Source organism: Dipodomys ordii, unplaced genomic scaffold, assembly GCF_000151885.1.
Source record: "Dipodomys ordii isolate 6190 unplaced genomic scaffold, Dord_2.0 Scaffold23, whole genome shotgun sequence".
NCBI lineage: Eukaryota > Metazoa > Chordata > Mammalia > Rodentia > Heteromyidae > Dipodomys > Dipodomys ordii.
Window position 1 is genome coordinate 3,421,582 of NW_012267239.1, and position 27,837 is coordinate 3,449,418.

Consider the following 27,837-nt stretch of genomic DNA (forward strand, 5'->3'; position numbering starts at 1 on the left):
GAACCCAGGGCCTCAGGCACGCAAGGCAAGCGCTCTACCACTGAGCCACCTTCCCAGCTCATCTTGCTTCGTCATTTTACAAGCTTGGTTTCCGCTGCTGAGGAGCAGCACTTGTACAAACAGACAGACAGCCAGCCAGACAGACAGGGCTCTGCTCTTGAGCCTGTGCTGTGGTGGGAGAGGCCGGCTCGTGGGACAGTAAGCCGGCACGTGGGGAAGTGAGGCATGCTGGGTGTAAGAGGAGCTGGGGACTTGACTGCAGTTTTCAGTTGCTGGTCAGGGAGTGAGGGATGCGTGCCATTCCTGAGCACACGCTGTGTGCCAGGGACCTGAGTGTGCTTTTGGGAGCCCGTGCCTACAGGTCTCACATCCGTGCACTCAGCCAGTATTCAGGGGAAAAAAAGTATGCTGAATATGTATAGAATTTTTCCTTGCCATTATTATCTACACAATACAGTGCAACAACATTTACACTTACTGGGTGTTATAAATAACCTAGAGATGATTTCTAGCGTTCAGGAGGACGTGTGTATAAATACCACGCTCTTTTACATAAAGGACTTGAGCATTGGAGGACTCTAGTATTGCTGGGGTCCTGGAAGCTGTCCCCATGTGCACCGAGGGATGGCTGTGGCCCTCGGTGAGGTCTCAGCTGCATGGGATTCTTCTTTCCTAGACAACAGCAGATGGTGAGACATGAAATGACTTTCCGGAGGTCACTGGGATTGGAACTCAGACCGGTGTGGTCCCAGGGCACTGTCCCTCTAGCTTGCCTGACGCCCCTGGGCCACGAGGAGGCAGGCCGGGCACCTGGCGGAGCCCTGGGAGCCAGCATCCACTGTCACAGCCATGGGCCTGATCTCTGGAAGGGGGTTGGCACCACCCGTGTCCTTGGTGGGGGAGTGCAGCTAGGTCATTCTGTGTTCCGGTTAGAGCCTGGCTCACAGGCTGCAAACTCAACCATCCTTGGAGGATGAGGATGAATCATGGCGGAGAAGGCCAGCTTAGTCAGCACCCCATGCTGCTGCTAGGCCGCATGTAGACGCCCCAGCTGCCCCCTCTCCTGCAGCTCAGGGCTGCTGCGTGCAGTGAGCAGGGTGTGCTTTGTGCAGGGACGCCTGGCTGGGGAATGTGGCCGAAACCAGGCCAGTGTTGCTTTCCACGTGTATGTCTCTCAGTGGTTTCTGCATACCGACCCCTTTCCTAAGGTGCACACAAGCCCCTGAAGGGAGGCAGCTAGATCAGGAGTCTAGGAGTTCATGTGTGGGGAGGCCATCTTGCTAAAGGTCAGCTCCTGCCCAGGCAGAAGTCCTGGGTCCCCAGTGGCATCCTGGGCAGTGGGGCTGTCATGCAGGACAGACGTCTGGGCCCACCACAGGGCTGAGCTTCCATTGCCAGCTTTGCCTCTTGTGCTGGGCCCTGGCCTCCCTTTGCTTATCCCCAGAGTGGCTCCACTAACCCCACTCAGGCTGGCATCCTGCTTCTTGTCTGAGCCTTTGTTTCCTGGAGACCCTTGTAATGATGGTGGTTCTGTTAGCCAGAGTCCTCTCCAGAAAAATCAACCTGACGGCATCTGTCCTTTTCTGGTGTTTCTCCTATAGGCCCAGCCCTGTGCTACCTGCTACCTGTGTATATGGATGCGTAGATCCTCAGACAACCACCGGAGAGGCTGTTGTTATCCTAATTCGTGTGTGTGTGTGTGTGAGTGTGTGAGCGCGTGCACATGCATGTGTGCACGTCTGTGTGCACACACTCTAGTTTTGGGGCTTGAATTTAGGGTCTTGGCACTGTCTCTGGGCTTTTATTGCTCAAGGCTAGCACCCCACCACTCAAGCCACAGCTCTACTTCTAGCTTTTTGGTAGTTAATTGGAGATATACATCCCACAGACTTTCTTGCCCAGGCTAGCTTTGAACCTCAAGCCTTGGATCTTACCCTTCTGAGTAGCTAGGATTATAGGCCCAGCATCATCCTAGTTTTTATAGCAGGAAAACACTGTCAGCACTTAAATATCACTATGCACTTAGAAAGCAATGGCCCCTGTCTGGATGGAAACCCTAATGCCAACTCAGCTCCTAACCCTTGTCCTAAGTGACCTTTCTGCACACGCAGGGAAGGCTGTCAGAGGTCTGCCGCTCAGTCCTGTCCCAGCAGTGATGAGAGAGTGCAAAGTCCTGTTGTGAGCATCTGTTCAGCTGACCACCAGATACCTGCAGAGGCCTTTAGCGATGACCTGGCCCAACCACCCACCTGACACATCACAACGCACAGCCACAGCCAGACCTGGCAGAGCCAGGACTAGAATGTGGGGCCCTGTGAACAGTCCAGGGTGGCCAGACATTTCCCATAGGCCAGAGGAGGGGTGGGTGGGCAGCTGGGGCAGTAGTGAGAACGTAGATGGAGCCATTGGCTGATTTGCCTGGCTATGGGTGTGTGCAGCCTATTGGGCAGAGCCAGCAGAGGGGCAGGTGGCCTTGATTTCCTAGTGGGCTTGTGTTTAGGACAGTTTATAGGCAGCATGAACTTAAACTTTCTCACCCCAAGGTCTGTTCTTCCAATGTCATGACCCACGGTACCTCACAGAACCTCCTTAAGCTTCAGTTTCCTCATTTGTAAATGGGTTTATAAATGTATAGCAGCATGGTCCTAGAGGTGTGATGCATGGTTCATAAAGGAAAGCTGCCATCAGGTTGATTTTTTTTGGAGAGGACACTGGCTAAGAGATTTGGAGGTTAGGCCTCTCTGTCTAGGTTCTAAGCCAGCCTGGCTACCTTCTAACAGCATGACCTTCACCAAGACATTTCTCTTCCCAGAGCCTCAAGGCTCTTGTCTGAAAAGACATCACAGGCCTGCCCCACAGATTGTCTTGATGGTTAAATGAGCTGATGCCAGTGAAGCTCTTATTCTAGTGTTAACAGATAGTAGGTGTTCAATAAACCACTACCTCCATAGACAGTAGCCTTTACTGAGCCCTTGCTTGATAAGAAACATTAACAATGGATCCAGCCAGGCGCTGGTGGCTCACGCCTGTAATCCTGCTGCTTAGGAGGCTGAGATGTAAGGATCACAGTCAAAGCCAGCTTGGGCAGGAAAGTCCATGAGACTTTTACCTCCTCTGAACATCAGAAAATCAGAAGTGAAGCTGTGGCTCAAAGTGGTAGAGCACTACCCTTGAGTGAAGGAGCTCAGGGACAGCACCCAGACCCTGAGTTCAAGTCCAGCTGACTCTTTTTCTCTCTTTCTCTCTCTCTCTCTCTCTTTCTCTTGCACGCATGCTTGTGTGTGTGTGTGTGTGTGTGTGTGTGTGTGTAAGAGAGAGAGAGAGCACGAGCGAGCATGAGTGCATATGCCAGGGCTTCAACACAATGCCTTTCATTCAACTTTCATTCTTCAACTTCAGCCATGCCTCCAGTCTGGCATTTTGCTTTTTAGATGGACTTTTTTCCCCAAGGTACTCTTGAGCCTTAAGCCTTAGATCTTGGCCTTCTGAAGAGCTACGATTATAGGCATAAGATAACAGTACCCAGCTAATAGTGTTATTTTTTAAACTAATAAAGAACTTTTCTGGGGTGCTGACAAGGGAACCCAGGGCCTCAAATGCTAGGCAAGTATTCTACCAGCCTTAATCATCCATTTGCATTAGCAAACTTCTCTCCACCACTCCTGAAGCAATCATTTGATCATTTAGGTCCTTTGTTGCCCATCCCCTGGTCAAAGAGAGGCCTAAAGAGGAGCAATGACTTGCCCAAGGTCCACAGCCAGCTCCTGTATGATTTGATCCAGCACAGTCTGCTGCAGAGCTACTGCTCTATGTTGGTCTCCAGGGGGACACCCTGTGCCCCCTTCCCCGTTACTCTCCTGAGCCAGCAGCTTCTTGGAGCTTCAAGCTTCCTGAATGGCTTGGTTAAGCACTCGGCCGTTAAACGTTCATCTCTAACAATTTCAGTCCAATTCCTATAAGTTTATTGGCAAGACGGAGTGTATTAGAGCTGCCAAATTTAATATATCAAATTCGTGTGTCTGGAAAGTGGTTTCTCGGCAGTGATGGCAGAAGAGAGGTTATAGACATTTTCATTTGGAATGGCTGGCTGTTCCTGCTCCCATTACAGCCCCTGACTTAGTGGCTGGCGTCCCTGGACTGCTACAGGAGCGATTTTCTCCGTCAGCCTGCTTGGCTGCCCAGACTTCCCAGGTACTTGCTTGGCTCGGCCTCTTCCTCCTGTCCATCGGCTCTATGGTCAGGTCCCAGTATCAGCTTTAGATGCCATGTGAAGGGAGGCTAGCAGCCACCTCTGATCTCATGCCCACCTTCCTCTGAGCTTCGGGAGCTTGCTCTAGGCAGAGGAGCAGCAGACCCGAAGCACCATGCTGAGCTAGGTCCTAATTGATGACCTCCAATTGACCTTCTCCTCAAGTCATATGACACTGACCCGGGGGCCTGGGGACACAGAATCATCCCCCAGCTTGAGCTGCAGGTTGAGACCGCAAGGGTGGCTATTGGTAACCATGGCTTGGGCATCTTAAGACCCTATCCTATTCTCATTCCCTGTGAGGCTGGTGGGATCCTGCCCCCCAAGAATGGAGTAGCCTCATCAGGCCTGATGCCTAGGCCCCTGGCTTCCCAAAGCATGAAGCTGGCTGGAGGAGAGAGGACACGTAGCAGCATGATATGGGGGACCTGCACTGGTGTTCAGTTTGCTAGCTTTGTGGCCCGCAAATCACTTTCTCCCTCTGAACCTTAGTTGTTGCAAAGGGAAAATGAGAATTAATTCATCCATTACTTGCTCTGCACCAAGCATCATTTTAGGCTCTGGAAGTCCAGCAATAAACAGAGAGAGAGAGAGAGAGAATGTGTGTGTGTGTGTGTGTGTGTGTGTGTGTGTGTGTGTGTGTGTGTGTTACTGCCTTGATGGATTTTTGAGGGAGAAAAACCATAAACATGGGCTGGGAAGGTGGCTCAGTGGTAGAGTGCTTGCCTTGCATTCATGAAGCCTTGGATTCAATTCCTCAGTACCACAGAAGCAGAAAAGCCAGAAGTGGCACTGTGGCTCAAGTGGTAGAGCACTAGCCTTGAGCTGAAAAGCTCAGGGACAGCACCCAGGCCCAGAGTTCAGGCCCCACTACTGACAAAAACAAAGCAAAGAAACAAAAAACACCTATAAATAAAATAAGGAGTTTGTTACTTCAAAGGGGGTAAGTGCAGAGAGGAGAGCAAATCAGGGAGTGGGGCAGTTAAGGGGAGGGTTCTGTGATTTTTACATGAAGTACATAAAGTAGATTACTGTCGAGGTAGCATGGAGCGAAGATGGAAGGACTGAGCGAGCAGGCGTGGCAGGGACCTATGGGAGGGAACCCAGGCCTAGGGGCAACACGTGCAAATGACATAGGTGGCCATGTGCCTGGCATGTGTGGAGAGCAGAGGAGGCCAACATGGAGAGGTCAGAGAGGGATGGGGGATGAGGGAGGCTGGCCAGAGGGCGCGCTGAAGGCACCAAGCCTCCAGCCTGACCGGGCCTCTTCTGCTAAGGTTCTGTGTTAGCTGCTGGGGTTGGAACCTGGACATCAAAAGTGCTCAGAGCTGATCATTGGTAGCTCACACTTTTAGTCCTAGCTACTCAGAAGATTGAGATCTGAGGGTGCCAGCCCAGGTAGGAAAGAGTCTGAGACTCTTATCACCGATTAAGCACCAGTAAAGCTGGAAGTGAAGCTGTGGCTCAAATGTAGAGGTCTAGACTTGAGCATAAAAGCTCAGGGACAGTGCTCAGGCCCTGAGTTTAAGTCCTATGATAGGCACCCAAAAAAAAAACCCAACAAAGTGTTAGCTGAATGCCGGTGGCTCACACTACAATCCTAGCTACTCAAGAGGCTGAGATCTGAAGTTTGCAGTTTGAAGCCAGCCCACACAGAAAAGTCCCTGCAAGGGGCTGGGAAGGTGGCTCAGTGGTAGAGCGCTTGCCTTGCATGCCTGAGGCCCTGGGTTCCATTCCTCAGCACCACATAGGCAAAAAGAAAAAAAGCCAGAAGTGACACTGTGGCTCAAGTGGTTGAGCTGAAGAGCTGAGGGACAGCACCCAGGCCCTGAGTTCAGGCCCCATGACTGGACCCAAAAAAAAAAAAAAAAGTCCCTGCAAGACTCTGATCTCCAATTAACCAGTCAAAAAACTGGAAGTTAGCTGGCACCAGTGCCTGTAGTCCTAGCTACTCGGGAGGCTGAGATCTGAGGATCATGGTTCAAAACCAACCCGGGCAAGAAAGTCCATGAGACTCATCTCCAATAACCCACCAGAAAACTGGAAGTGGTGCTATGGTTCAAGTGGTAGAGTGCTAGCCTTGAGCTAAAGAGCTGAGGGACAGTGCCCAGGTCCAGAGTTCAAGTGCCACAACCAAAACAAAACAAAACCTGGAAGTTGGGGCTGGGAATGTGGCTTAGTGGTAGAGTGCTTGCCTCGCATGCATGAAGCCCTGGGTTCAATTTCTCAGTACTACATAAACAGAAAAAGCTGGAAGTATCACTGTGGCTCAAGTGGTAGAGCACTAGCCTTGAGCAAAAAGAAGCTCAGGGACAGTGCCCAGGCCCTGACTTGAAGTCTCAGGATTGGCAACAAAACAAAGCAAAACAAAAATCAAAAAACTGGAAGTGGAGTTGCAGCTCAGAGTGGTAGAGCACACGAGCTGTGGGATAGCACCCAGCCAAGTTCAAGCCCCACAACCAGCAAAAAACAAAGAAGCATGCATAAGAGCCGGGCGCCGGTGGCTCACGCCTGTAATCCTAGCTGTTCAGGAGCCTGAGATCTGATTATCACAGTTCAAAGCCAGCCTGGGCGGGAAAAGTCCGTGAGACTCTTTTTTTTTTTTTTTGTCCGGTCATGGGGCCTGAACTCTGGGCCTGGGCGCTGTCCCTCAGCTCTTCAGCTCAAGGCTAGCGCTCTGCCACTTGAGCCACAGCGCCACTTCCGGCTTTTTTCTTTTTGCTTATGTGGTGCTGAGGAATCGAACCCAGGGCCTCATGCATGCAAGGCAAGCGCTCTACCACTGAGCCACCTTCCCAGCCCCCCTGTGAGACTCTTATCTTCAATAAACCACCAGAAAATGGGAAGTGGTACTGTGGCTCAAGTGGTAGAGCGCTCACCTTGTGCTGAAGAGCTGAGGGGCAGTGCCCAGGCCCAGAGTTCAAGCCTTAGGACCAACCAAAAAAAAAAGAAGTGTGCAGCCCAGATAGGCCCTAAACACTGGCACTAAAGATGCATAATGGGGTGGACGTCCTTAAGGAAAGCTGTGTCTCGGGCCTGACCCTTGGGCCTGGCAAGCTGTTCCTTATGGTCTGACCAAGCACCTTGTGGTTTCCCTGGTAGCTGCTGCACCTGGCACGGGTGGCCATGGGGAAGCGATACTTCTGCGACTACTGTGACCGCTCCTTCCAGGACAACCTCCACAACCGGAAAAAGCACCTGAACGGCCTGCAGCACCTCAAGGCCAAGAAGGTGTGGTACGACATGTTCCGGGGTGAGTGTGCGAGGGCTCGGCACCACTGTGGGCATTGACATGGCCTGGGCCCTGGCCTGAAGGGCTGGGAGGAGAGCTTAGGGCTTAGTCCCTGCAAAGCCTTGGGCTGGGTCCCCAGCACCAGAGAAAAGACATGGAAAAAACAAAAGGAGAGAAAACTCCTTGTTTGTGTATTTGTTTTGTCAGTCTTGGGGCTTGAACTCAAGGCCTGGGCACTGTCCCCAAGATTCTTTTTGCTCAAGACTAGCTCTCTACCATTTGAGCTACAGCACCACTTCCAGCTTTTTCTGTGTCTATGGTACTGAGGAATCAAGCCCAGGGCTTCATGCATGCGAGGCAAGCATTCTGCCATTAAGCAACGCTCCCAGCCCAAGAGAGCACTCCTTTCGCTGGCTCATGCCTCCTACTCAGGAGGCTGAGATCTGAGGATCTCAGTTTGAAGCCAGCCTGGGCAGGAAAGCATATGAGACTTATCGCCAGTTAACTCAAAAAAACAAAATCCAAACCCCAAAGCTAGAAGTGGAGCTGTGGCTTAAGTGGTAGAGTGCTAGCCTGGAGCACAAAGTCTCAAGCCCCAGGACTGGAGAGGGAGACTGACCAGGCCTCTCTCCTTCAGAGGAACCACCACCAGAGAGCTGTTCCTCAGCCGCCTTACCCAGGGCTCTGTGCTCCACACACTGTGGACCGCCGTGGGGGTGGAAGAGGCCTGTCCCCAGAGGCCAGGTTTGAGCCTCTCGCTGGAATAGCGGGAGAGGCCATCAACTCTATTCTGGTAGGTTCTGAAGGTAGGCAAACAAGAAGCAGCTAGGAGTACCCCACTGCAGCCGCTGCTGGGGAAGCAGAGGGAGACGGTATAGCTCATGAGAAGAGAGTGGTGGGGCCTGAATCCTTTTTTTGGGGGGGGGGGCCAGTCGTGGGGCCTGAACTCTGGGCCTGGGTGCTGTCCCTCAGCTCTTCAGCTCAAGGCTAGCCCTCTACCACTTGAGCCACAGCGCCACTTCTGGCTTTTTTCTTTTTGCTTATGTGGTGCTGAGGAATTGAACCCACGGCCTCATGCAAGGCAAGCGCTCTACCACTGAGCCACCTTCCCAGCCCCATGGCCTGAATCCTTTAGGCAACCTTTTGAGGACCCTGCTGTGGGCAAGGTGGGGTGTAAGAAGGGGTTATGGCCCAACTGGCTTGAGGTCAGTGGAGGGAGGGAGAAAGGAAGGGAGAGAGGGTGCGCAAGGCAGCCCCCTCTCCCTCCCAGGGGAATGGGGAGCTGTGCTGAGCAGGCTGAAAGGAGAGGGAGCTTGACAGAGCAGCAGGGGTACACGAATCATCCCAAGAATGAGATGGGGTGGAGTCAGTTTCCATATATTGGGAGCAAGATTTCAGGACAGAGCCCAGATCCCAGAAGGAAGGAACTGAGCCTCAGACGAATGGAAGCGAAGGGAATCTGGGCTCCTGGGTCCGAGATCTAGAACTTATGAGAAGGGAAGATGCATTCATTGAGTGCTTGCTGCATACCGGCTGCTTGCCACAGTTTTTCATTTGCCTCTGGGTACCCAGGAAGCCTCTGGCCTTGGAATCAAACAGAGACTGCCCGTTTCCACCTCCAGTGAGGACTGTGGCCTATCTCAGCTGGGCCAAGATCCCCTGGTATTTGCACTGGTCCCAGTCTAAAGCAAGAGTAGCTGGGTCCTAGCTGGAGGGCTGAATTACTTCTAGAAAAGGCGAAAAAGCAGGTGCCATGAGCCCCTCAGTAGGGCTCGTGACTTCTCAGTACCTTCTCACCCCTTAGAACAGCTCTGCAAGGGAGGCCGGCCGTGGAGCCCCTACTGACAGATGGTGACCAGTGCGTTGTCTTATCCTAGATCCTCAGCTGCTGCTCGTCAGACTGGCATTGGAGCTCTTTCCTCTTCCTCAGGAGGCGTTTCCAGGAAGGGTGGGCATGTAGGTACATGCCTATAATCCTAGTTTCTTGGAAGACAGAGATAGGAGTATATTGGTCTGGAACTGTCTCAGGCAAAAGCACTAGACTCTATTTAAAAAAAAAAAAACAACAACGTGTGTGTGTGGGGGGGACTGGGAATGTGGCTTAGTGTTAGGGTACTTGCCTAGCATGCTTGAAGCCCTGGGTTCAATTCCTTAGTACCACATTAAACAGAAAAGGCTGGAAGTGGTGCTGTGGCTCAAGTGGTAGAGTGCTAGCCTTGAGCAAAAAGAAGCTCAGGGACAGTGCCCAGACCCTGAATTCAGGTCCCAGGACTGGCAAAATAAATAAATAAATAAACAAACAAAAAGACCGGAGGCATGGTTCAAGTAGTTGAGGCTCTGAGTTTAAGCCCCTAATATTATTTTTTAAAAATGGCTTTTCTAGGACAGCCTACACTCAGCTTACCCTGAGCAACTGTATAGACCAGGCTGAGAACTCCATTGAGTCTACCCTAGAACCATGGCTTTGGATAAGTTCCTGAGCCTCAGAAGCTGAGGAACCACCAGCCATGGTGAGGAGCCATGGAGCCGGCATACTCAGCCATCGGTCCCAAAGTGTCACTAGCAGTGTGGGCTGCATCTTGTCATGTGCAAAACAGCCGTAGCAACAGAACTAACCTCCCAGGGATGTGCCAAGGGCTTAGAATCCCATGGTGGCTGGCACCGGAGGGCCCACTGAGCAAGAGCACTGTCTGTGTGTTCTCCAAATGGTTGGCCTCAGGCCCTTCATTTCATGGGCTCATTCAGCCAGTGCTCACTGAGGATCTAAAAGCCTGTCCCACCTGGCTGCCACGTGGTGTGGCCTCTGCCTGGCCCTGGCTACATGCTTACTACGTGTCCGCATTTCCTGCCGTCCTCTGCCCACGCCAGCCCCCAGGTCAACTCGGGCAGCGACTCCTCTAGGACACCCTCTCCGTCCCCTGGGCCGGGCATCTGGCCGTGTGGCATGTTCAGTGTTTACCCTGTTGATACCCACGTGGATTAATGTGGCTGCTGGGCTGGAAGAAAGAACCAGCTCCGACTTGTTCTCTACTTAAATCCTCAGCTGGGCACCGCGCCTGGTGCCCAGGCTGTGATCAGGGGCTGGGAGTTGAATGGCTAAAGGACTGAGCAAACAAACATAGGCTCTGGGGGCAGCTGCTCATTAGGGGAGATGAAGCGAGAAGGACCAGCGGGTCAGATGGTGAGGAGCCTTAAACACCAAAGGAACAGCAAAGGCTCTGCACGGGCCTGGGCTGGGCTTCGCAACCTTGGGAGCTTAGAACTGCTCCCAAGAATGGAAGCAGAACCTGACCGGGGAAGGGATGGTGTCCCTGATTCAGAGTGTGGTGGGGGGTAGTGGGGAACTCTTCTCCCTTGTCCGTGACTTCTGCCAGTTTAAAGGGTCCTGGCCCATAGCCACATGCCCTCCACCACCCTGCCTCCCCCAGGAAGATCAGGCAGAGCTGCTGTGTGCCATTTGTAGTCCCAGCTGGGTGGACGGAATCTGATAAGCTGGTGAGTGTCCCAGAGGGACCCTTCCCCACCCTGCTGGCTCCACCCTGGCCCCAGCACCAGCTGCCCTGCTGCGAGGGGTCCCCAAGGCAGGGACCATCAACCCGCCCCAGGATGTCAGCAGCTACATGGAAACGGAACTCAAAACTCCCAGCCGCAGAGTTCATGCTCTGCTCCTCCTCATGGGATACCCTTGGCCAGTCATTTCACTAAACCCGTTTCCCCTCTGCAGAATGGGTTACAGGGAGAAACAAGGAACTGCTGCCATTTCTCAGCAGGTGCTCAGGGGTGGCCATCCATGCCTGTGGCCTGAGGAACTGGATGCCGAGGCCACGCCCAACCCCACTTGATGGCTTCCTTGTTGCTTTCCTGATGGTTCCACAATGCTGCCAGGCTTGGGACCCACAGGCCTCCTCTGCCAAGTGTTCTTCACCCCTTATCTTACCAGCTGTGCGCAGCAACCCTGCAGGGTGGGAATTGCCCCCCATTTTCATGGGTGAAGCAGTCTGAGAGAGCCTGAGCCACCTGCCTGGGCCTTATGTGCATGGGATTTGAGCTCAGAGTTCCAGGACTCTGAATCCTGTAGTTTTTCCAGTATTCCAGCAGCCTCTAGGGAAGGTGGTGGGCAAATGTCCAGTCCAATTTGGCCTTTCCCTTCATCCAAGGTGACTAGTAGGGCCTCTGTGTCTAGGGACCATCCTTAGGCACTATATATGTGTGTATTATATATGTATATATGTATATATATATCTACTTATATATGTATATAGATATATATATATACGTGTATATATACACGTATATAATACATATATACATATATATGCATACATATATATGTATATATACATTTTTTCTTATTTTTTTAAATGGCACTGGTGGCTCATGCCTGTAATCCTAGCTACTCAGGAGGCTGAGATCTGAGGATCACGGTTCAAAGCCAGTGAGACTCCTATCTCCAATAAACCACTCAGAAAACAAGAAGTGGTGCTGTGGCTCAAGTGGTGGAGTGCTCTGCTTGAGCTGAAGTGCTGAGGCCCACAGTTCAAAGTTCATGACTGACCCCCCCCCAAAAAAAAAGGCACTGGGGTTTGAACTCAGGGCCTCACTTCTAGGTAGATGCTCTATCACTTGGGCCTTGCTTCTAGCCCCTTATTTTTGCTTTAGTTATTTTTCAGATACAGTCTGGTGTTTTTTGCCTGGGGCCAGCCTCAAACTGAGATTGTGCTTTACCCCATGGCTGGGATCATAGCTCCCTGGCACTATGCCCAGCTTATTGATTGAAATGGGATCTCTCTTTTTGCCTGACAGAACCACTGTCTTTCAGATCTCTGCCTCCCTAGTAACTGGTGGGACTGGAATTTGAATTCAGGGCCACGTACGTGCTCAACTGGAACTCTACCATGTGAGCCATGCAGCTTGTTTTGTTTTGCTATGTTGTCCAGTCTGGCCATGAACTCTTGGGTTCAGGCCATCCTCCTGCCTCAGCCTCCTGCGTAGTTAAGACTACAGGCACATACTGCTGTGCCCAGCATACTCACAGATTTGAATCTTCTCTACCAAGAAGCACACAGAATTTAAAACCGTAGATATACGATGAAAGCTGAGGTAGGATTAGTCACAGGAAAATAGTTTAAGGTTAGCATCCGGAGTGGCTCTGAGCACTGCAGCTAGGGTCAGAAGATAAACCAGAGCAGTGATCGCAACCTTGTCTGTGGAGACATCCTTGCCCCTTGGGCATCCTGGGCACTGGGATTTTTAAAAATCTTTATTTTGAAGCAGTTGTCTGTCTCTTAATGGCAGGGATACAGTCTGAGGAATATGTCTTGTTAGGTGATTTTTGTCATCACAAACCAAGATGGCTATGCTATCATTAGGTAATGTAGCTTAGGGGCCACTGCTGGGGTTTTTAGTGGCCCAGGTCTATAATTAGGGATTTACAGGAGGATAGAAAGACAGTATAAGCCGGCGCCAGTGGTTCAGGCCTGTAATCTTAGTACTCAGGAAGCTGAGACCTAAGGATGGTGGTTTGAAGCCAGCCAAGGCAGGAAAGTCTTTTATCTCCAATTAACCTCCAGGAAAACCAAAAGTGGCACTGTGGCTCAAAGTGGTAGAGCACTAGCCTTGAGTAAAAGAGCTCAAGGACAGTGCTCAGGCCCTGATTTCAAACCCCACGACAACAACAGCAACCAAAAAGGTCTCATGGTGCCTGGATTTTTTTTTTCTCTTGGTATCTGGTTTGAACTCAAGGCCTTACATTCACTAGGTTTTTGTTGGCTAATTGGAGCCAGCTTTTTGTTGGCTAATTGGAGAGAAGAATCTCACGATTTGTCTACCAGCCTAGATTTGAACTGCCAATTTGAGCAGTTCAAAGTGCTTCTTCCTTGTTGTGTCCTGGGTGGGCTGGCCACCTGGCCTGCTGTCAACCCTGGCTTACACTCCATGCGTGGGAAGCTCTTTTCTTTCCTTATGAATCCATGCCTCTGTGGCTCACCGAGGAAGCTGGAGCCATCTGAACCCAGCCTCTCCTTTCTCTTACAGATGCCGCCGCCATCTTGCTGGATGAACAGAACAAGCGGCCCTGCAGGAAGTTCCTTCTGACAGGTAAAGGGCTGTGCTGCACTCCGGTCCCCTCGGGAACCAGCAACACCTGTACAGCCTTCGTGAATCTCTGGAATGTCTACCCAACCCTGGCCACCTTCCCAAGCCCGAGTGGTCAGTCAGGGCCTCCCCAGGAGCTGGCTTTGGGCCAACTCTGCTGGTCTTTGTTGCTTCAGATATACCATGTGATTTTATTGGCTCACTGAGAGCAAGCAAGCTCTGGAGATTACAGGGAAATTCAGGAGCTAGGTGCTAGTGGCTCATACCTGTAATTCTAGCTAGTCAAGAGGCTCAGATCTGAGGGTCATGCTTCAAAACCAGCCTGGACAGGAAAATCCCGGTGACTCTTATTTCCAATTAATCACCAAAAATCCAAAGTGGAGGTATGGCTTAAGTGACAGAAGGCTAGATTTGGAAAAAAAAAAAAAAAACAACTAAAGGACAGTGCGCAGGCCCTGAGTTCAAGCTCCAGTACTAGCACAAAGTTTAAAACAGCAAGCCAGGATGGTAATTTGCCATCTTGCTATTACATACTCTAAGGGTTTGTCTCTGAGCTTCCTGTCAGCCAAGGCAAAGAAGGAAACCACACTGGCATGGCTTGTGAGGGAGCTGAGCACTGGGGAGAGGTCCTGCTGTTGAGCCAGAGCCAGGGAAGCCAAGTGAATGGCCTTGTTCTCCTTGGGACACAGTGCTGCCTCAGATGGCCATCAGGCCTGAGATCGGGGCTCCCCCACAGACCTGGCCTTGGCCCTGATGTGCCTTTGCCACTGCTAGGTGGCGCTGGCTGAGGACAAGGCCAGTGTGCTCTTATTCCAAGGCACACCTTGGTCACCTTGGTTGAGATGGACTAACTGCACAGACAGAGCTGCCAGGGCCTTCGTGCCAGCCCCAGAAGAGTCTGTTCGGAACTAGGATTGCTGCTCTCAAGTCCTGGGGCCCTCCATCCTTGGCGAGGGTCCTTCCCAAATGGGGGGTAACTCTGTCTTCTCCTTGCAGGCCAGTGTGACTTTGGCTCCAACTGCCGCTTTTCCCACATGTCCGAGCGGGACCTGCAGGAGCTGAGCATCCAGGTGGAGGGTGCGTTGCCATGGGGACCGGGATGCTGCAGGAATGCACTTGACCTGGGGAAGCGGCCCCGTGCCTCTTCCCTCTCCCTCATTGGCAGCCACCATTCCACCAGGGGGACAGGGAATCCCTGAGTCCCCAACTGGGAACAGGGCCAGACATACATGGCTTCCTCCCAGGAGCCCTGAAGTTATACCTCAGCGGCCTTGGGGCCAGGCTCTGGCAGTGATTTGTGGCTGTCCTTCCCTCCTTCCCTCCTTCCCTCCCTCCTTCCTTCCCTGTGCCCTAGCCCCCTCCCCCTCCCTCACAGATCCCCTACAATCTTGGGCCAAGCCGTTAAAGTGAACCCTGACCCTGCTTCAGGGTTCTCCCAGTCTAGTGATTTCCACTTCTGTGGAAACTGGGGTCTGCCCCTAGGGTCCACTGCTCACTCTGCAGCTAGAGAACACGGAAGTCCCGCCTGGATGCTCTTCATGGACATCCTCCTGTCTGCCCTCACTGAACAGGTAGCGAAGCACGCCTGGCACAGGGGCCTCCAGGGAGCCCCACAGCCCCAGGGGGCTGCTGTTTCCTCCACTACCCAGTGGCTTCCCAGCAGCTTGGCCTCAGCGCCTGGTGGGCCTTGTCCCCCTCTGCCCAGTCACAATCCGCATGCTCCACGCCCTGAGCCAACAGTGGTGGCTGCGGCCCTGGCACCCACGCAGGGTTTCCAGGAGCTTTCTCAGAGTGGCAGGGAGGCCTTGTGGGGCTGGCCAGCAAGTCCTGGCAGTGGCAGTGTCTCCGGCCTGTCACTGGCCACAGGCTCTCGGGGAATGGTTGGCTTGTGGAAGGGAGCACATAAGCCACTGGGCCTGGAGATAGGGAGGTGAGGCCCCAGACGGCTGGCAGTTTGGGTCCCAGATCACCTCCCCTGAAGCCTTGGAAGGTGGGTTCATCTCTTAGAGGTAGAGTCCTGTCAATCCTTTGTTACAGGTTAGGGAGATGATGCCTGCTCTTAGCCTAGAACCTGGCCCAGAGGGCTTATTGTGCCACAGGTCTGTTTCCCCCTAGTCCAAGGCCCCATTCCAGTATGCCTGGAGACTTCTGCCCCCATCACCTGCTTCTACCCAGCCTCTACACTCTTGTCTGTTTGTTGCTTGGTTTTAGTTCAGTGAGTGAGCATTGTTTTTGTTTAAACATTATATGAGAAGAAAAACCAGAGGCAGCTGGGTGCTGGCGGCGCACACTTGCAATCCTAGCTATTGGGATCCAGAGGACCATAGTTCAAAGCCAGCCCAGGAAGAAGAGTCAGCGAGCCACCATCTCCAAAATAAGCAGCAAAATCTGGGCTGGGGGTGTGGCTCACATGGTAGAGTGCCAGCCAAGCAAATAAGCAGAGTAAGCGTGAGGCCCTGAGTTCAAACTCAAGTACTGGCCAAAGGAAAAAACAGAGAAGCTTATTACCTTGCTCGGGGTGAGAAACTGGACAAGTAGCAGAGCTGAGACTCTACCCCATCCTACAGCCTGTGTTGGCTCCTGCACCCCATATTTGGGCTCTCCTGAAAGCAAGGCTCTTTGCGTTCTTTGTCCTGTTTCCAGTTCCCCAAGGCTTGAGAGAGAAATTAGTGTTTCCTCTAATTGCCTAGCATGAGGTGCAGAGCAGGGATTGTGGTTCCGGGAGCAGCATGGAGCCGGGGGTGAGCTGGGGGCACTGGAAGGCCAGATTGCACCCCTCAGCTCACTGTAGCCCCCCAAGGCTGGCAGTTCTCACTGTGTAGGGGAGGGAGGGACTCAGGCAGGTGGGATCATGACCCTCACCTGTCTCCCTGTCCCCATAGAGGAGAGGCGGGCCCGGGAGTGGCCAGTGGATGCCCCTGAGCTCCCTGAGGGCAGTCTGGAGGACTGGCTGGAGAAGAGGAGCAAGCGGCTGAGCTCCACCCCAAGCAGCAGGTACAGCGCTGACCCATCCCCTCCCAGAGGAATGACACCCCAAATGGACTGTCCTTTGTGTGAAGTGCCCAGGCCCAGGGGCCAAACGCGGACCCCTCCCACAGAGCTCCCTAAGTGGGGCACCTCAGAAGCTCCTGGGTCCCTAGACTGTGGCCTCCAGTGCCTGTTCCCTGGTCCCCTACCTCAGTAGCTCATCTGTGAACCCCTGAGGGCACATTTAGGAGAGCAGAGGCTCCATCACCAGGTGTTAACACGGTGGGCCTCGTGGGGGGGACGGGTGTAGACCTTGTGGGCTTCTGCCTGGGTCTCTGCTGCCTGGCCCACCAGGCAGGGACTACCTGGCCCTGGCAGGCTTCGGCCCCTGCAGCAAGTCAGAGCCCCCAGGTGAGCTGGCCGGCCGTTCTTGTAATCTTGGGCACACAGGAGCTCCCTAGGGCGTGGCCTGGTGACCCCTGCACATTCCCTCAGCACAGCGACCCTGAAGGGCAGGCCAGGCGGGAGCAGAGGGCAGCCAGGGAGGGAGCGCGGGCGGGCCACAGGCGTGAGCAGGCTAATCCCGGCCAGAGCTGTCCCTGCTTCCTATTGTTGGCTCTTCTGATTGTGCCTTTATCCCTCCTAATCTCCCCAATGCCCCTCTGGGCCTGCGCTGCTGTTCTGCTCATCCTCCTCCATAAGACTCTATTTCCTTCTGATAAGGACGTGGCTGGGCAGGTGCCAGGGAACTGCTCCTATCCTTGTGCGCAGAGCAGAGCGGCCAGTTGAAGCCACAGAGTCCCGTGCATACTCACCTGTGCCCCTCTATTATGGGGGCTTCAGGAATGGGCTCGGGCTGGGGGCTAGCGACTCAGGATGCCCTTCGGTTGGGGTACTAGGTAGACAGAGCACTGTGCTGAGCTGTGGTCCCAGACGCTGTGTGCCAGTGGCTTGGGGAATCTGCCTGCTTCGCTTGTGAAACGTCCTGAGGCTCAGGCAGGGGGTCCCCAGGATCACACCCTCCCCGGGGGAGCCCTGCTGTCACCCCACAGGGTGCGGGCGACTGGCTGGCAGCTGGGGCTCTCCCTCGCAGCCACTGTGCGGAGCCTCCCCCACACCCACCCTTCTCTGCGGCTAGTGGAGTTTATGAAATCTCCCCGGCGCCATAAATCATGTCAAGAGCTGCTGTGTGGCTTTCCAGCAGGCAGCGCACCGCCAGGCAGGGGATGTCCCGTCCCCTGGGCAGAGCCCCAGAGGCCGAGCGGGGCTCCGGAAGCCCTCGGGCCCAGACAGGCCTGGCAAACTGTCAGGGCCGCTGCCCCCGCCCCCGCCCTCCGCCGGCCCCTGGCCCTCTTTTTTTCTGCTGAGGTTTGACCACAGGGCGTCCAAGCCAGAGTCTCCCCTTCCTTGAAGGTTGGGCCATGGAGTGTCAGGGGACAATGTCTGGGCGACCTAAGTCACTTGCACCTCATTCTCCTCATCTGCAAAGTGGGGCTCCTGTGAGGAGTTTTCAGGTTTCTCTAGGCTTACAATAGTGCTGTTCACATGGCTACTGATGGGTCCTTCAACAAGCAGGCAAACTGGATGGCCTTTGGGTGCCAGGCCTCGCTTTGGGACATAGACCCCCCTGGTCCCTACTGTGCATTGGAGGCTGCAAACATGGGGAGACATGAACTCCCTGGAGAGCTCCACCCCAGGAAAGGTACTACAGCCCTGAAGCCACGCAGGGGCCAAGTCTGCAGGGGTCTGAACGTGGAACAGGTCGGGGAAGGCCCTGGTCAGCTGGCTGGACACAGAGGACACCTTGTCCCAGCAGCCCTTCCAGTGGCGTCCTGCATTCAGGGGAGGTGACTGGGGAGAGCAAGTAGCATGGGAAGTTTAGGGGTTGGTGTTTTTTGGTGTTTTTTTTTTTTTTTTGCCGGTCCTGAGGCTTGAGCACAGAGCCTGGGCACCGTCCCTAAGCTCGTTTTGCTCCATGCTAGCCCTCTACCACTTGAGCCACAGTGCCACTTCCGCTTCTTCTGTGATTTCATTGGAGATAAGAATCTCACAGACAAATCCTCAGATCTCAGCCTCCTGAGTAGCTAGGGTTCCAAGAGTGAGCCGCCCGCACCCGGCCCAGGCACCTTTTTAAAAAAAAAAAATTAGACAATACTTTTTTCTGATTTAAAAGGTGTGCATGCCTGTAAATCTTCTGAAAAGTAGATTTAAAAAACCCACCCACAACTGCACCACTCAGAGAGAACCAGTTGACATTTTAAGGTGATTTCCAGGATTTTTTTTATGCATTTATATATGTTATATATCTTTAAACAAAAATAGTATCATGCTATATACATTATTTTATAAGCTGCTCTCTCTCCTCTCCCAGCACATCTGCCCCGGTAGTGCAGGTGCAGGTGAGTCTGCCTGCACGTGCAGCAGGCGGGCTGCGTGGCACTCTCGCCACAGCCGTGCGTGTGCCCTCGTCCCCCACGGGTGGACGCGAAGGTTATTTCCATTTTCTCAAGACCAGTCTTGAGGCTCAGTGTCTGCCTACAAACCTGCTTTTTGCTAGGGCTCAGTTCCTGGAGGGGAGGTGCCGGCTCCGGGGTCTTTCAGCAGGTCATGCAGACAGCGGGCCCTCCCCACGGCCAGGGCCCGGGAGCATGTGCTGGGTCTAGGCTGTGCCCATTCTGATGCTCTGCCCTCTCTCTCTCTAGGGCTGAACCCATCAGAGCCACCGTCTTCCAGTACCCCATGGGCTGGCCGCCAGTCCAGGAGTTGCCCCCCTCCCTGCGGGCACCCCCACCTGGGGGGTGGCCCCTGCAGCCCAGAGTCCAGTGGGGCTGAGCTCACAGTCCCCACCAGACTCTGACCCAATCAACTATCCCGTCACAATAAAGACAACTTTTCATACTGGGGTTCAGAGCCCCCTTCCTGCTGTGCCCCCTGGCTCTGGGCCTGGCCTTCCCCAGGCCCCCCATACCAACTTGCACTCTGGTCCCAGTCTGCACCAGGCAGCTCCCCCCGCCCCCATTCCACTGTCTTCAGAAGATGGGCAAGGAAACTTCCAGATGTTTGGACAGGAAGCGTCTTGGTGGTGGTGTGTGTTTCTCCTGCCGGTATTCTCAGCTGCATCCCCCCGTCCCTGGTCAGGGGGCAGAGCCTCAGCCTGGCAGAGGTGCGGCTGTGCCGCAGCCCGGGTGGTAAGCAGCCCAAGTCTGCAGAGAGGCGCCCCAGGCCTCCATCTGCCATCCCAGACTGGCAGAACTCGCAGCCTCCACGTCGCCCGTGCCAAGCTGGCATTAAGCATTTGGTGCAGAGGAGTGGGGCCCCAGGAGGAGTGGCTCACCGTGCCTCTTGGCACTCACGGCACTGAGTTATACCAGCTCCTTGGCCCAGCGGGTTGTCTCCCAAGGTTCTAGCTAGACGGCCTCGGTGCCCTGGCTGCTCAGCTAGTCAGGCCCTCCCAGCCTCAGCCCTGCTTCCTCCCCAGTAGATTCCAGTTCTGGGTTCTGTGCTGCGGGGTGGGGGTGGGGGGAGGAAATACAGCCTTTAGTTACAGGGCCTTTGGTGGGGGGACCTGGAGGTTGGAGGCCTTGGGAACATCTAAGATGCTGCCTCCGCTGCAAACTTCTGCCCTTCCTGAAAAGGGGGGAGGTTCTCTGAAGGCAAACCCAGGTCAGATCTCAGGCCACTGCCCGTGAGATCGGCAGGCTGGGCACCAGCAGGTGTGGGGGAGGAGGACTGGGTTTGGGCCGAAGGAGGGTCAGAGGCAGGGACCCTTCTCTGGGAGAAGGCCAGCAGCCTCTGCCTCTTCTGCCCTGTGGATTCAGGATGCCTGTCCTGCCTAAGGGACCACAGCAGTGGCTGGGTGCTGGGAGTTCCTCTCTAATTAAATTCCTCCATTTCCCAGGACCCCTGGGACATTGGGAAGTTAGCGCTACATAGACACTGGGTGAGGGCAGGGTGGCGGGGCCTGGGGGCCATCCTCAGAGCCACCTCCAGGTCCTCCACAGCCAGGCCCCAGCTCCATGCAAGGCCTGTGGGGCGAGAGGGGTGCAGCAGCCAGATGTCCAGGCCCTGGAGTACCTGTGGGTGGTGGACCTGGGAGCCAGCTGAGGGACAGGGCTGCGGGCGGCGATGGTGGTGCGCAGCGGGCCCGGCACTGCATGCGCCAGGCGGCGCCTACTTCATGCCACTGCGCAGCACCTGGTTGGCTGCGATGAGCATGACGCTGATGATGAAGGCGATGGCGAAGGCGCAGATGAGGCTCTTGCGCACGCATGTCTGGCGGATCTGCTGGTTGGAGCAGGCTGTGGCCGCCCACCGGGAACACGGAGACAGAAGGGGATGGGAGGGATGGAATCAGGAGCTGCCTGCACTTGGGCCCAGGCTCCACCCAGGGAGAGATGATGATGATAAGGCTGGAGGCTGGCCAGGAGCCCCCACCCCCGCCCCAGGCCATTCTCACAAACCCCCGGCCTCGTCTCCCCACACAAACCCGGGAAGCCCAGCCTCAGAGCTGCAGGGTCGGCCACTCACTCTCCACATCCACGGGGCATTCCTCGGCGGTGCCCAGGTGGCTCTCCTCCTCCGTCATGATGATGTTCTCGATGTCCTTCATGGACAGGTGCTCGCAGAAAGTGTCGTAGAGCAGCCGCTTCAGCTCGTCCACCGTCAGCTTCTGCATGTCGCACTGGGGGGGGGGGACAGTGCTCACCGCCATCCCCACCGAGCACCCTGCAGCCACAGGAGCCCTGCTTCCCACGGCTCACTCCACTGTCCAACACCTGCCTCCCCGGGGAGCCCGGGGCCTTGGGGCGGCAGGACATATGTGGACGGAAGCCTGGAGTGGCCAGTGCTCCCCGCAGCACAGCCTGGCACTGGCAGGCCCCGGGATCCCCCCCGAGGCCGCCCAGCCTGGGGCTGTACCTTCCAGAAGACTGTGTCGAAGTCGGTGCCATGGAACTTCTCTGGGATCCCTGACGTAGACAGCTTGGGTCCCAGGAGGGTCACAAACTCCTCAAAGTCCACCTGGCCGTCACCTAGAGTGGGCACAGAGCCAATCCGGCCGGAACCCGCACTGAGCAGGGACCCTAGTTCCCAAAGGGTCTGGGATGGAGTCCTAGTGCATGTGACCTCAGACTGGCACCGCCTCCTGTGCCTAGAGCACTGAACATGCCAAGCTCTTGGCAGGTGTGGAGACCAAGTCTGACAGGCCCTGGGGGTGGGAGATGTGGAGAGTGGGGTGGGCCGCCAGCACGGCCAGGAGGTGAGGCCCAGCCAGTCCGCTAGAACCCTCTGTGGCTCCCCACGCCCCTTCATAAATGCCAGGTGGCAAAAACAACCAATTAAATGACTTTGAGGTGACAGGATCTGGGATGTTTATTACACGCTTTCTTCTTTGTCGTACTTTGAAATTTCTCAGACTACAGAGAGTGGGGGAGCAGCCGTTGTCCCCCCACCCCACGTAACTAAGACTGTCATACCCTCTGTGTCTGAGAAACAGCCAGACCATGCTGCAGCCTGCCGTGGGCTTTGAGGTGGCTCCAAGAAGCCCAGGTGTAGGCTCGGCCTCAGTGGCTCAGTGGGGACAGAGGCAGGGAGGCAGGGGTGTGATGCTCACCGTCCATGTCCAGCCTCTGGATGATCACCTCCAGCTCCACCTCATTGGGCATGTAGCCCAGCGAGCGCATGGCTGTGCCCAGCTCCTGCTTGGAGATGAAGCCGTTGCCATCTCGGTCAAACACTTTGAAGGCCTCACGGATCTCTGCAGGGGAGAAGAACAGGCTGGGGCCTCAGCCTGTCCCCAACAGATCGGGAGGATCTGAGGGGCCACCCAGAGCCTGCAGAGCTGGGGACCCAGTCAGGGCACGGATGCATTCCTGGCGGGCAGAGAATGCACGACCCGGGAACCATGGCCGCCCTGAGGCCTGAGCACGCACGGCTCTCCTGGTGTGCTCACGACGACCCCGTGTGGCGGGTGCAAGGAGGTTGAGGAAGCTGGGCCCGCTGGCCAAGGTGGCTTCTGAGAAGGGTTTCCAGTGCACACGCGTGTGCACACACACATACACACACACGCGCGCGCGCGCGCTCCTTCCAGCCTCCCCCCGCCCCTGCAGCCCCGTCCCACTGGGCTTCCTCTCCCAGCTCAGCTCTGAGCACCAGCCGCATGTGCCTGCAGTGACCTGTTAGTTGGCTCCAGCTGATGGCTGGGCTCAGATCACCTCAGCCCGGGATCAGACAGAAACGGGACAGAAGATCCAGTGCGGGGGTCCCCACCCCATTGAACAGAGAGGGTGGGCGAGGCCTGACGACCTGCATGACTCCAGTGGGCAGCAATGCACTTGGCTGGAATCCTGGAGTAACTCTTCCATAGCCACAACCAAATGGGCAGAACAACGTCAGACAGGCTGGGTTAGGGGACCCTAGCCTATCATCTTTGTATTTTCCTTTGGGGGCAGGGCAGAACTCAATCCACTAAATACCGCTGCCTAAAGTCCTCCTTGTTTCCTTGGTAGTCTCCTGGCTTTTGCCTAAGTTGTTCACCCAAAGGGCAGAGTGGAGCTGCATATGTGTGTGTGTGTGTGTGTGTGTGTGTGTGTGTGTGTGTGTGCGCGTGCGTGCATATATGCACATGTGCTATGCAGACATGAGACTCCACATGTAGAGATCCAGCAAAAGAGGCCCAATGGCTGGCCAGGCTTCACTGGGTTTCAAAGCTGTTGCTACAAAAGTGTGAGCCCTAAAACTTTAGTAGGATCCTATACTTTGACGCTGTTCCCCGGATCTCCTGGGGGACAGGGAAGCCCAGCCTGGTGGCCCCACCACAGACTGGGAGCCATGGCCCATGGCAGAGTCTTGAACCAAGGTCCCAGCCCTCACAGACTCTGCCACCAGTGTCAGATCTTGTGGGCAGGTGGAAACAGAACTAGTGCTCAAATGGCCTGGGCCCCAGGCCCATTATGAGTAAGGCCTGAGACTCTCGCGTCTCAACCAGTGGCCCTAGGGCCAGGGAAGCAGCTGGGTTGGGCCCAGCCAGACCTGTGGGTGTCTGCAAGTCCTGAACTCAGAGAAGTCTGAGCAAGACCAACAACCAACAACCATTTCTGGGGTCCAACCATTTCCTGAGGGGGCAGTATAGTATGCTCCCGTGACTGGAGGCACAGAGCAGGCTGCTGTGGGGACTCAGGGCAGCTGCCAGTCTGTGGCAGACGGGGAGGTATGCATGCATACATGTGGGGGGCTGGCTCTCTCCCCCTTCTCCCCTACCCCCGAGACCCTCTCGGGATTTACTTCTAGGTTTTGATCACAGGGGTGACTCTGACTCCGATGGCAGCTCTGCCTCATCCCCTGCCCCTCTCCAGGCTAACTTTGGCTCTTTCCTGCCCCTCACAAGCCTGTTTTCCCCCTCGATGGACTGTGAGTACCATAAGAGAAGGGCTAGGGGATGGAGGTCCTCATTCATGACTTGTCCCCATGACCTGAAACAACATCCGCGCACACGTGCTGAATGAAGGCCAAAAGGTAGAGACCGAGGAAGGACTCAGAGCAGAGGCCACAGCCAGGCCCCCAGGGAAGGCAGGAAGGGGAGGCCGGCGCTGCCCATCCCTCGCCCAGTCCCCAGAATCGGTTCCCGCTCTATGGATCACCCACAGAAAAGGAGATGGAGTTGGAGGTGGAGGTGGTTTGGAGGTGCCTGGGGACAAGCACTGTATCCTTCTGAGTCTGAGGCCCTTTGGGGAGTTTTCAAAGTGGGGTACCAAGTTAGAGAGGCTACAGTGGCAGCTGCCCCTCCCCTGCAGTGGGCTGAGGTTCAGGCTGTCTCTTCCTCGTGGCTTTCCCTTCCAGGGTTGCCTGAGCTTTTCTGGCTAGGAGGGGGGATGGCAGAGGGCAAGTGAATCTTGGGGTGAATGAACTGATGATAAATTGAGGCCAGGATGGGGAGGGCAGCGGCAGAGGGTAGTTGAATCTTGGGGTGCATGAACAGATGACAGGCCGAGGTGGGGGCAGGAAGGGGCAGGTGAATCTTGGGGTGCATGTCGGACAACAGGCTGACCTTTGCCAGCTAAATCCACAGCCTGCCACCTCCCCATTCGTGCGCCCTTCCTGCACCCTCTCAGCACAGCCGGCTACGCCACGGCCCTGTCCCGGCTCCCGCCAGCTTCCATTTGCTCATGGAGACCCAGTTCAGGGGCCATCTCAGCCAGGGAGTGTCACAGGGCTCCAGGTTCAAATCCCAGCTCTCCTCCATCCTGGCAGGGTGACCTTGGGCAGGGACTTGCTCATCTGTACAATGGGCCTTGCTTGATGATTAAGCAAGAAAATTAGGCATACAAGTCCGTGGCTGAGCCTGGCTCGGGGTGGATGCTGTAAATCAGCTCATCCCAGATGGCAGAGCCGGAAGGAGAAGGAGGACTGGGTGAACTCGGGACGCCAGGCTGGCCCGCCTGCTGGCTGGGCCCAGGACCCAAAGCTTGGGCTTAGACTCTGGCTCTACACCACTCTGCAGCCAAGTGGCCTGAGCAAGGCCCTGGTGTCTCCGGGCCTCAGGCCCCTCACCTAGGAGTCAGGCTGGGGCCAGGCCTCTGTGGGGTTCCCTGACGGGGTGGGTGTCATCACTGTCCCTGTGCTCCAGCAGCTGGGTACGTTTCCCCGAAAGCCTCACTCCACTCCCCACCCCGCGAGGCCAAGGGAAGCTTGTGCGCTCCGTCTTGGCATAGGGCTGCCTGGCCCGGGAATGGGCTGGCAGGGCCACCAGGTTTCCAGGCTGATGCTGTCTCCTCCACCCCCCCCAATCCAATCACCTTCACCCTGACCTCCCGTGCTCCCCTCCCCAACCTGCGGAGCTGTGGTAAGGGCGGTGTCCCCAGCAGGCCCCCATGGACGCCCGTGTTCTCTCGGTGATGGAGTTCGGAGGGGGACACAGGCTGGAGGTCACGGGAGGGGGCAGCGCCCATCCTCTGCAGAGGCTGCCAGGCTCCGCAGCATTGGCTCTGCGCCGCACGGCCCCAGCATCCCGGAGTCCCTGGCCTATGCAGAGGCAACTGTTGGGCCCCAGGGACCAGGGGCAGGAAGGGGGCTCCCCAGCCTTTCCTTGCCTCAAAGACCTCCCTATTTGCTCCCTGCAACCCAGACTCCACTGTTAGCCTGGACTGACAACCTGGTGGCCTTCCTGCCTGCCTTGCCTTTCTCCTCTCTCTTGCCAACCATCCCGGATTCCATCTTCTGGACCCCACTAGCCCCCAATGTCTCTGAACCAGCCTGCCTGGGTGTCTCGAGGCCTCTGCTGTGGGCTGACATTGGGGTGTTCAGAGAAAAGGAATGTAGAAGAACCCCTGCCTCTCCCTCACCAGGACTAAGTGGGCTCCAAGACAGCTCTGTCCAGATATGGTCTTACCCTGCCAACTCCCATCCACAGCTCCCCTAGGCCGCAGGCCCCCAGTGCCTCTGCCAGACCCAGTCCTGTCCCCCACCTTCCTGGGGGTCCCCCAGCCCACACACCTCAGCCCATGCCCTATGCCCATGTTCCAGGCTCACCTCTGCAGGGTCCCCTCTTCCCTCTCCCCGGCTATGTTTGGGGCTCCCCCCTCACTGCCAGGCCCTGGGTATTCTTGACCATCAGCAGTGCTGGGGAGGGCAATGCCAACCCCCTTTTACAGATGGGGAAATCAAGGCTCAGAGAAGCAAGGAATTGCCTAGGGTCCCTCCGTGAGTGTGCAGACTAAGACCCAGCGCTACCTGACTAGGAAAGCCCTCATCTCAACTCTGTGCTCCCCACTTCCTATCCAGGCCCTTCTCCTCACGCAGACTGACCGGCCCTGGCTCTGCAGCAGGCAGGCACGGACGATCTATGGCATCCCAGGCCCCCGCACTCCCTCTTGCTGGCGCATGTGGCTTCTTCACCAGTCATCTCCTCCCATCAAGGGCCTGGGTCTTACCCAGACCACCCCAGTGTACATCAGAGAGACAGTGGGGGCCGCAGGGGCATCTGAGCCTCTCCACCCGGTCTCACCATCCAAGGACCACCGCAAGGAGCCCAGGCCTGCGGAGAGCTTTGGGGGTTTCTGCAACTAGAAAGGGGGTTTGTTGAGGAGGACTTTGCTTTCATCGGTGGATGCCCACAGACACTGTGGCCCGTGCTCCCCCTGTCCCCCCCCCGACAGCATCGGGATGGCTCTGCCCTTCAGGCGCCCCCTGGCATGAGGGCCCCTCTCCTAGCACAGGAGAAGGGGACGGCACCGAAGCAGTGTGAATGGCGGTGGTGACTAACACGTGGGCTTCTGCCAGCTTAACTGCTCTATGGCCCAGGGGAGCCTGCGGCCTCTGTGCCCACCCTGCAGGCTTGCCACCTCCCCTTCCTCAGACTGCACTCCAGAACTGGGGGTCAGGAGAGAAGCAAACCAGGGAGGTCTGGCACTGGGGATTCCAGAATCCTGGGGGTGCCGAAAGTCAGGGGAGGGAATGAGGCAGAGTCTGCCTAAGGTCGGAGACAGATTGACCACTCACTGTCTTAGGAGACCAGGAGGAAGGGATGGGCAAGGGCCTTGAATGGGGAACAGGCAGGAGGTCTGGGAAGGCCCAAGGGATGCAGGGGATGAAGATGGAAGATGAGGACAGATGCCCATGCCCCATCCGCTGCCTTCTCGCCCTCGTCCCGTCCCTTCCTTCCCCTAGGCCCTGGAGGAGGCTCTGGATCTTGGGCTTTGGCCCAGACTGGTGAGAACCTAGACTCTGAGTGTAACCGCTGAGGTCAGGTCCGGGGCCCGCGCGTCCCTCCATCTGTCCAGACCTTGTCTCCTGGGCCCCTGAAAAGCTTGGGGGCTGGGGGTGAGGAGCAGGTGGCTCGTGGCCCGTGGTGCAGTGAGCTTAGTGGTGGCAGCTGCCTTTTCTCTCAGGTCTTCCCCCATCCCGATCTGATTCCCCTCCAAGATCGGTCCCCATCGGGCTTGGGAAGACCGCGAGGAAAGACCTTCCTCCCTGGCTGCTTTCCGGGTTCCTCCTCCCCAACTGCGGTGGTCCCTCAGCGGACTCTGCGGGCCCCATGAGCCCCAGGTCTCAGAGACACCCCCCCCCCGGACCCAAGGGACCGAGAGCCAGGGTCAAGCGCTGGGGATCGCAGCCGACCGCGGATCCTAAGAAGCCAAGACTCGGGGTCGTCAGCCCACAGCCCCCCCCAACTCCGGCCCATTGGGGGCCCCAGGAGGTCTGGGGGAGGGGACTCCCGGGCGCCTCCCCCAGCTCTGCAGGGAAAGCGGAGCGCTGGGCAGGCCCCGGGGGTCTCACGGCCCGGCCCCGACCCCGGGTCCCG

General features: G+C 55.9%; 2 protein-coding genes across 2 annotated transcripts in view; one reads left to right on the forward strand and one right to left on the reverse strand.

The window, feature by feature from the left end:
• Positions 1 to 19,444, forward strand: part of Zmat5 (zinc finger, matrin-type 5) — a 31,402-nt gene extending 11,958 nt beyond the window's left edge. Inside the window, exons 2-6 of the mRNA XM_013014331.1 lie at positions 7,352 to 7,502; positions 13,515 to 13,577; positions 14,571 to 14,651; positions 16,457 to 16,568; positions 19,244 to 19,444. Of these exons, the coding sequence (XP_012869785.1) occupies positions 7,376 to 7,502; positions 13,515 to 13,577; positions 14,571 to 14,651; positions 16,457 to 16,568; positions 19,244 to 19,373 (513 nt within the window). The 5' untranslated portion in view covers positions 7,352 to 7,375 and the 3' untranslated portion in view covers positions 19,374 to 19,444. The remainder of the gene's footprint in view (positions 1 to 7,351; positions 7,503 to 13,514; positions 13,578 to 14,570; positions 14,652 to 16,456; positions 16,569 to 19,243) is intronic.
• Positions 19,445 to 20,691: 1,247 nt separating this feature from the next.
• Cabp7 (calcium binding protein 7) lies at positions 20,692 to 27,436 on the reverse strand. The gene is made up of 6 exons (XM_013014265.1): positions 27,319 to 27,436; positions 25,368 to 25,559; positions 22,153 to 22,296; positions 21,459 to 21,571; positions 21,069 to 21,222; positions 20,692 to 20,839 (listed from the first exon to the last, which is right to left on the reverse strand). Exons 1-6 carry the CDS (start codon positions 27,434 to 27,436, stop codon positions 20,712 to 20,714), a joined length of 849 nt encoding a protein of 282 aa, XP_012869719.1. The 3' UTR covers positions 20,692 to 20,711.
• Positions 27,437 to 27,837: the final 401 nt, after the last annotated feature.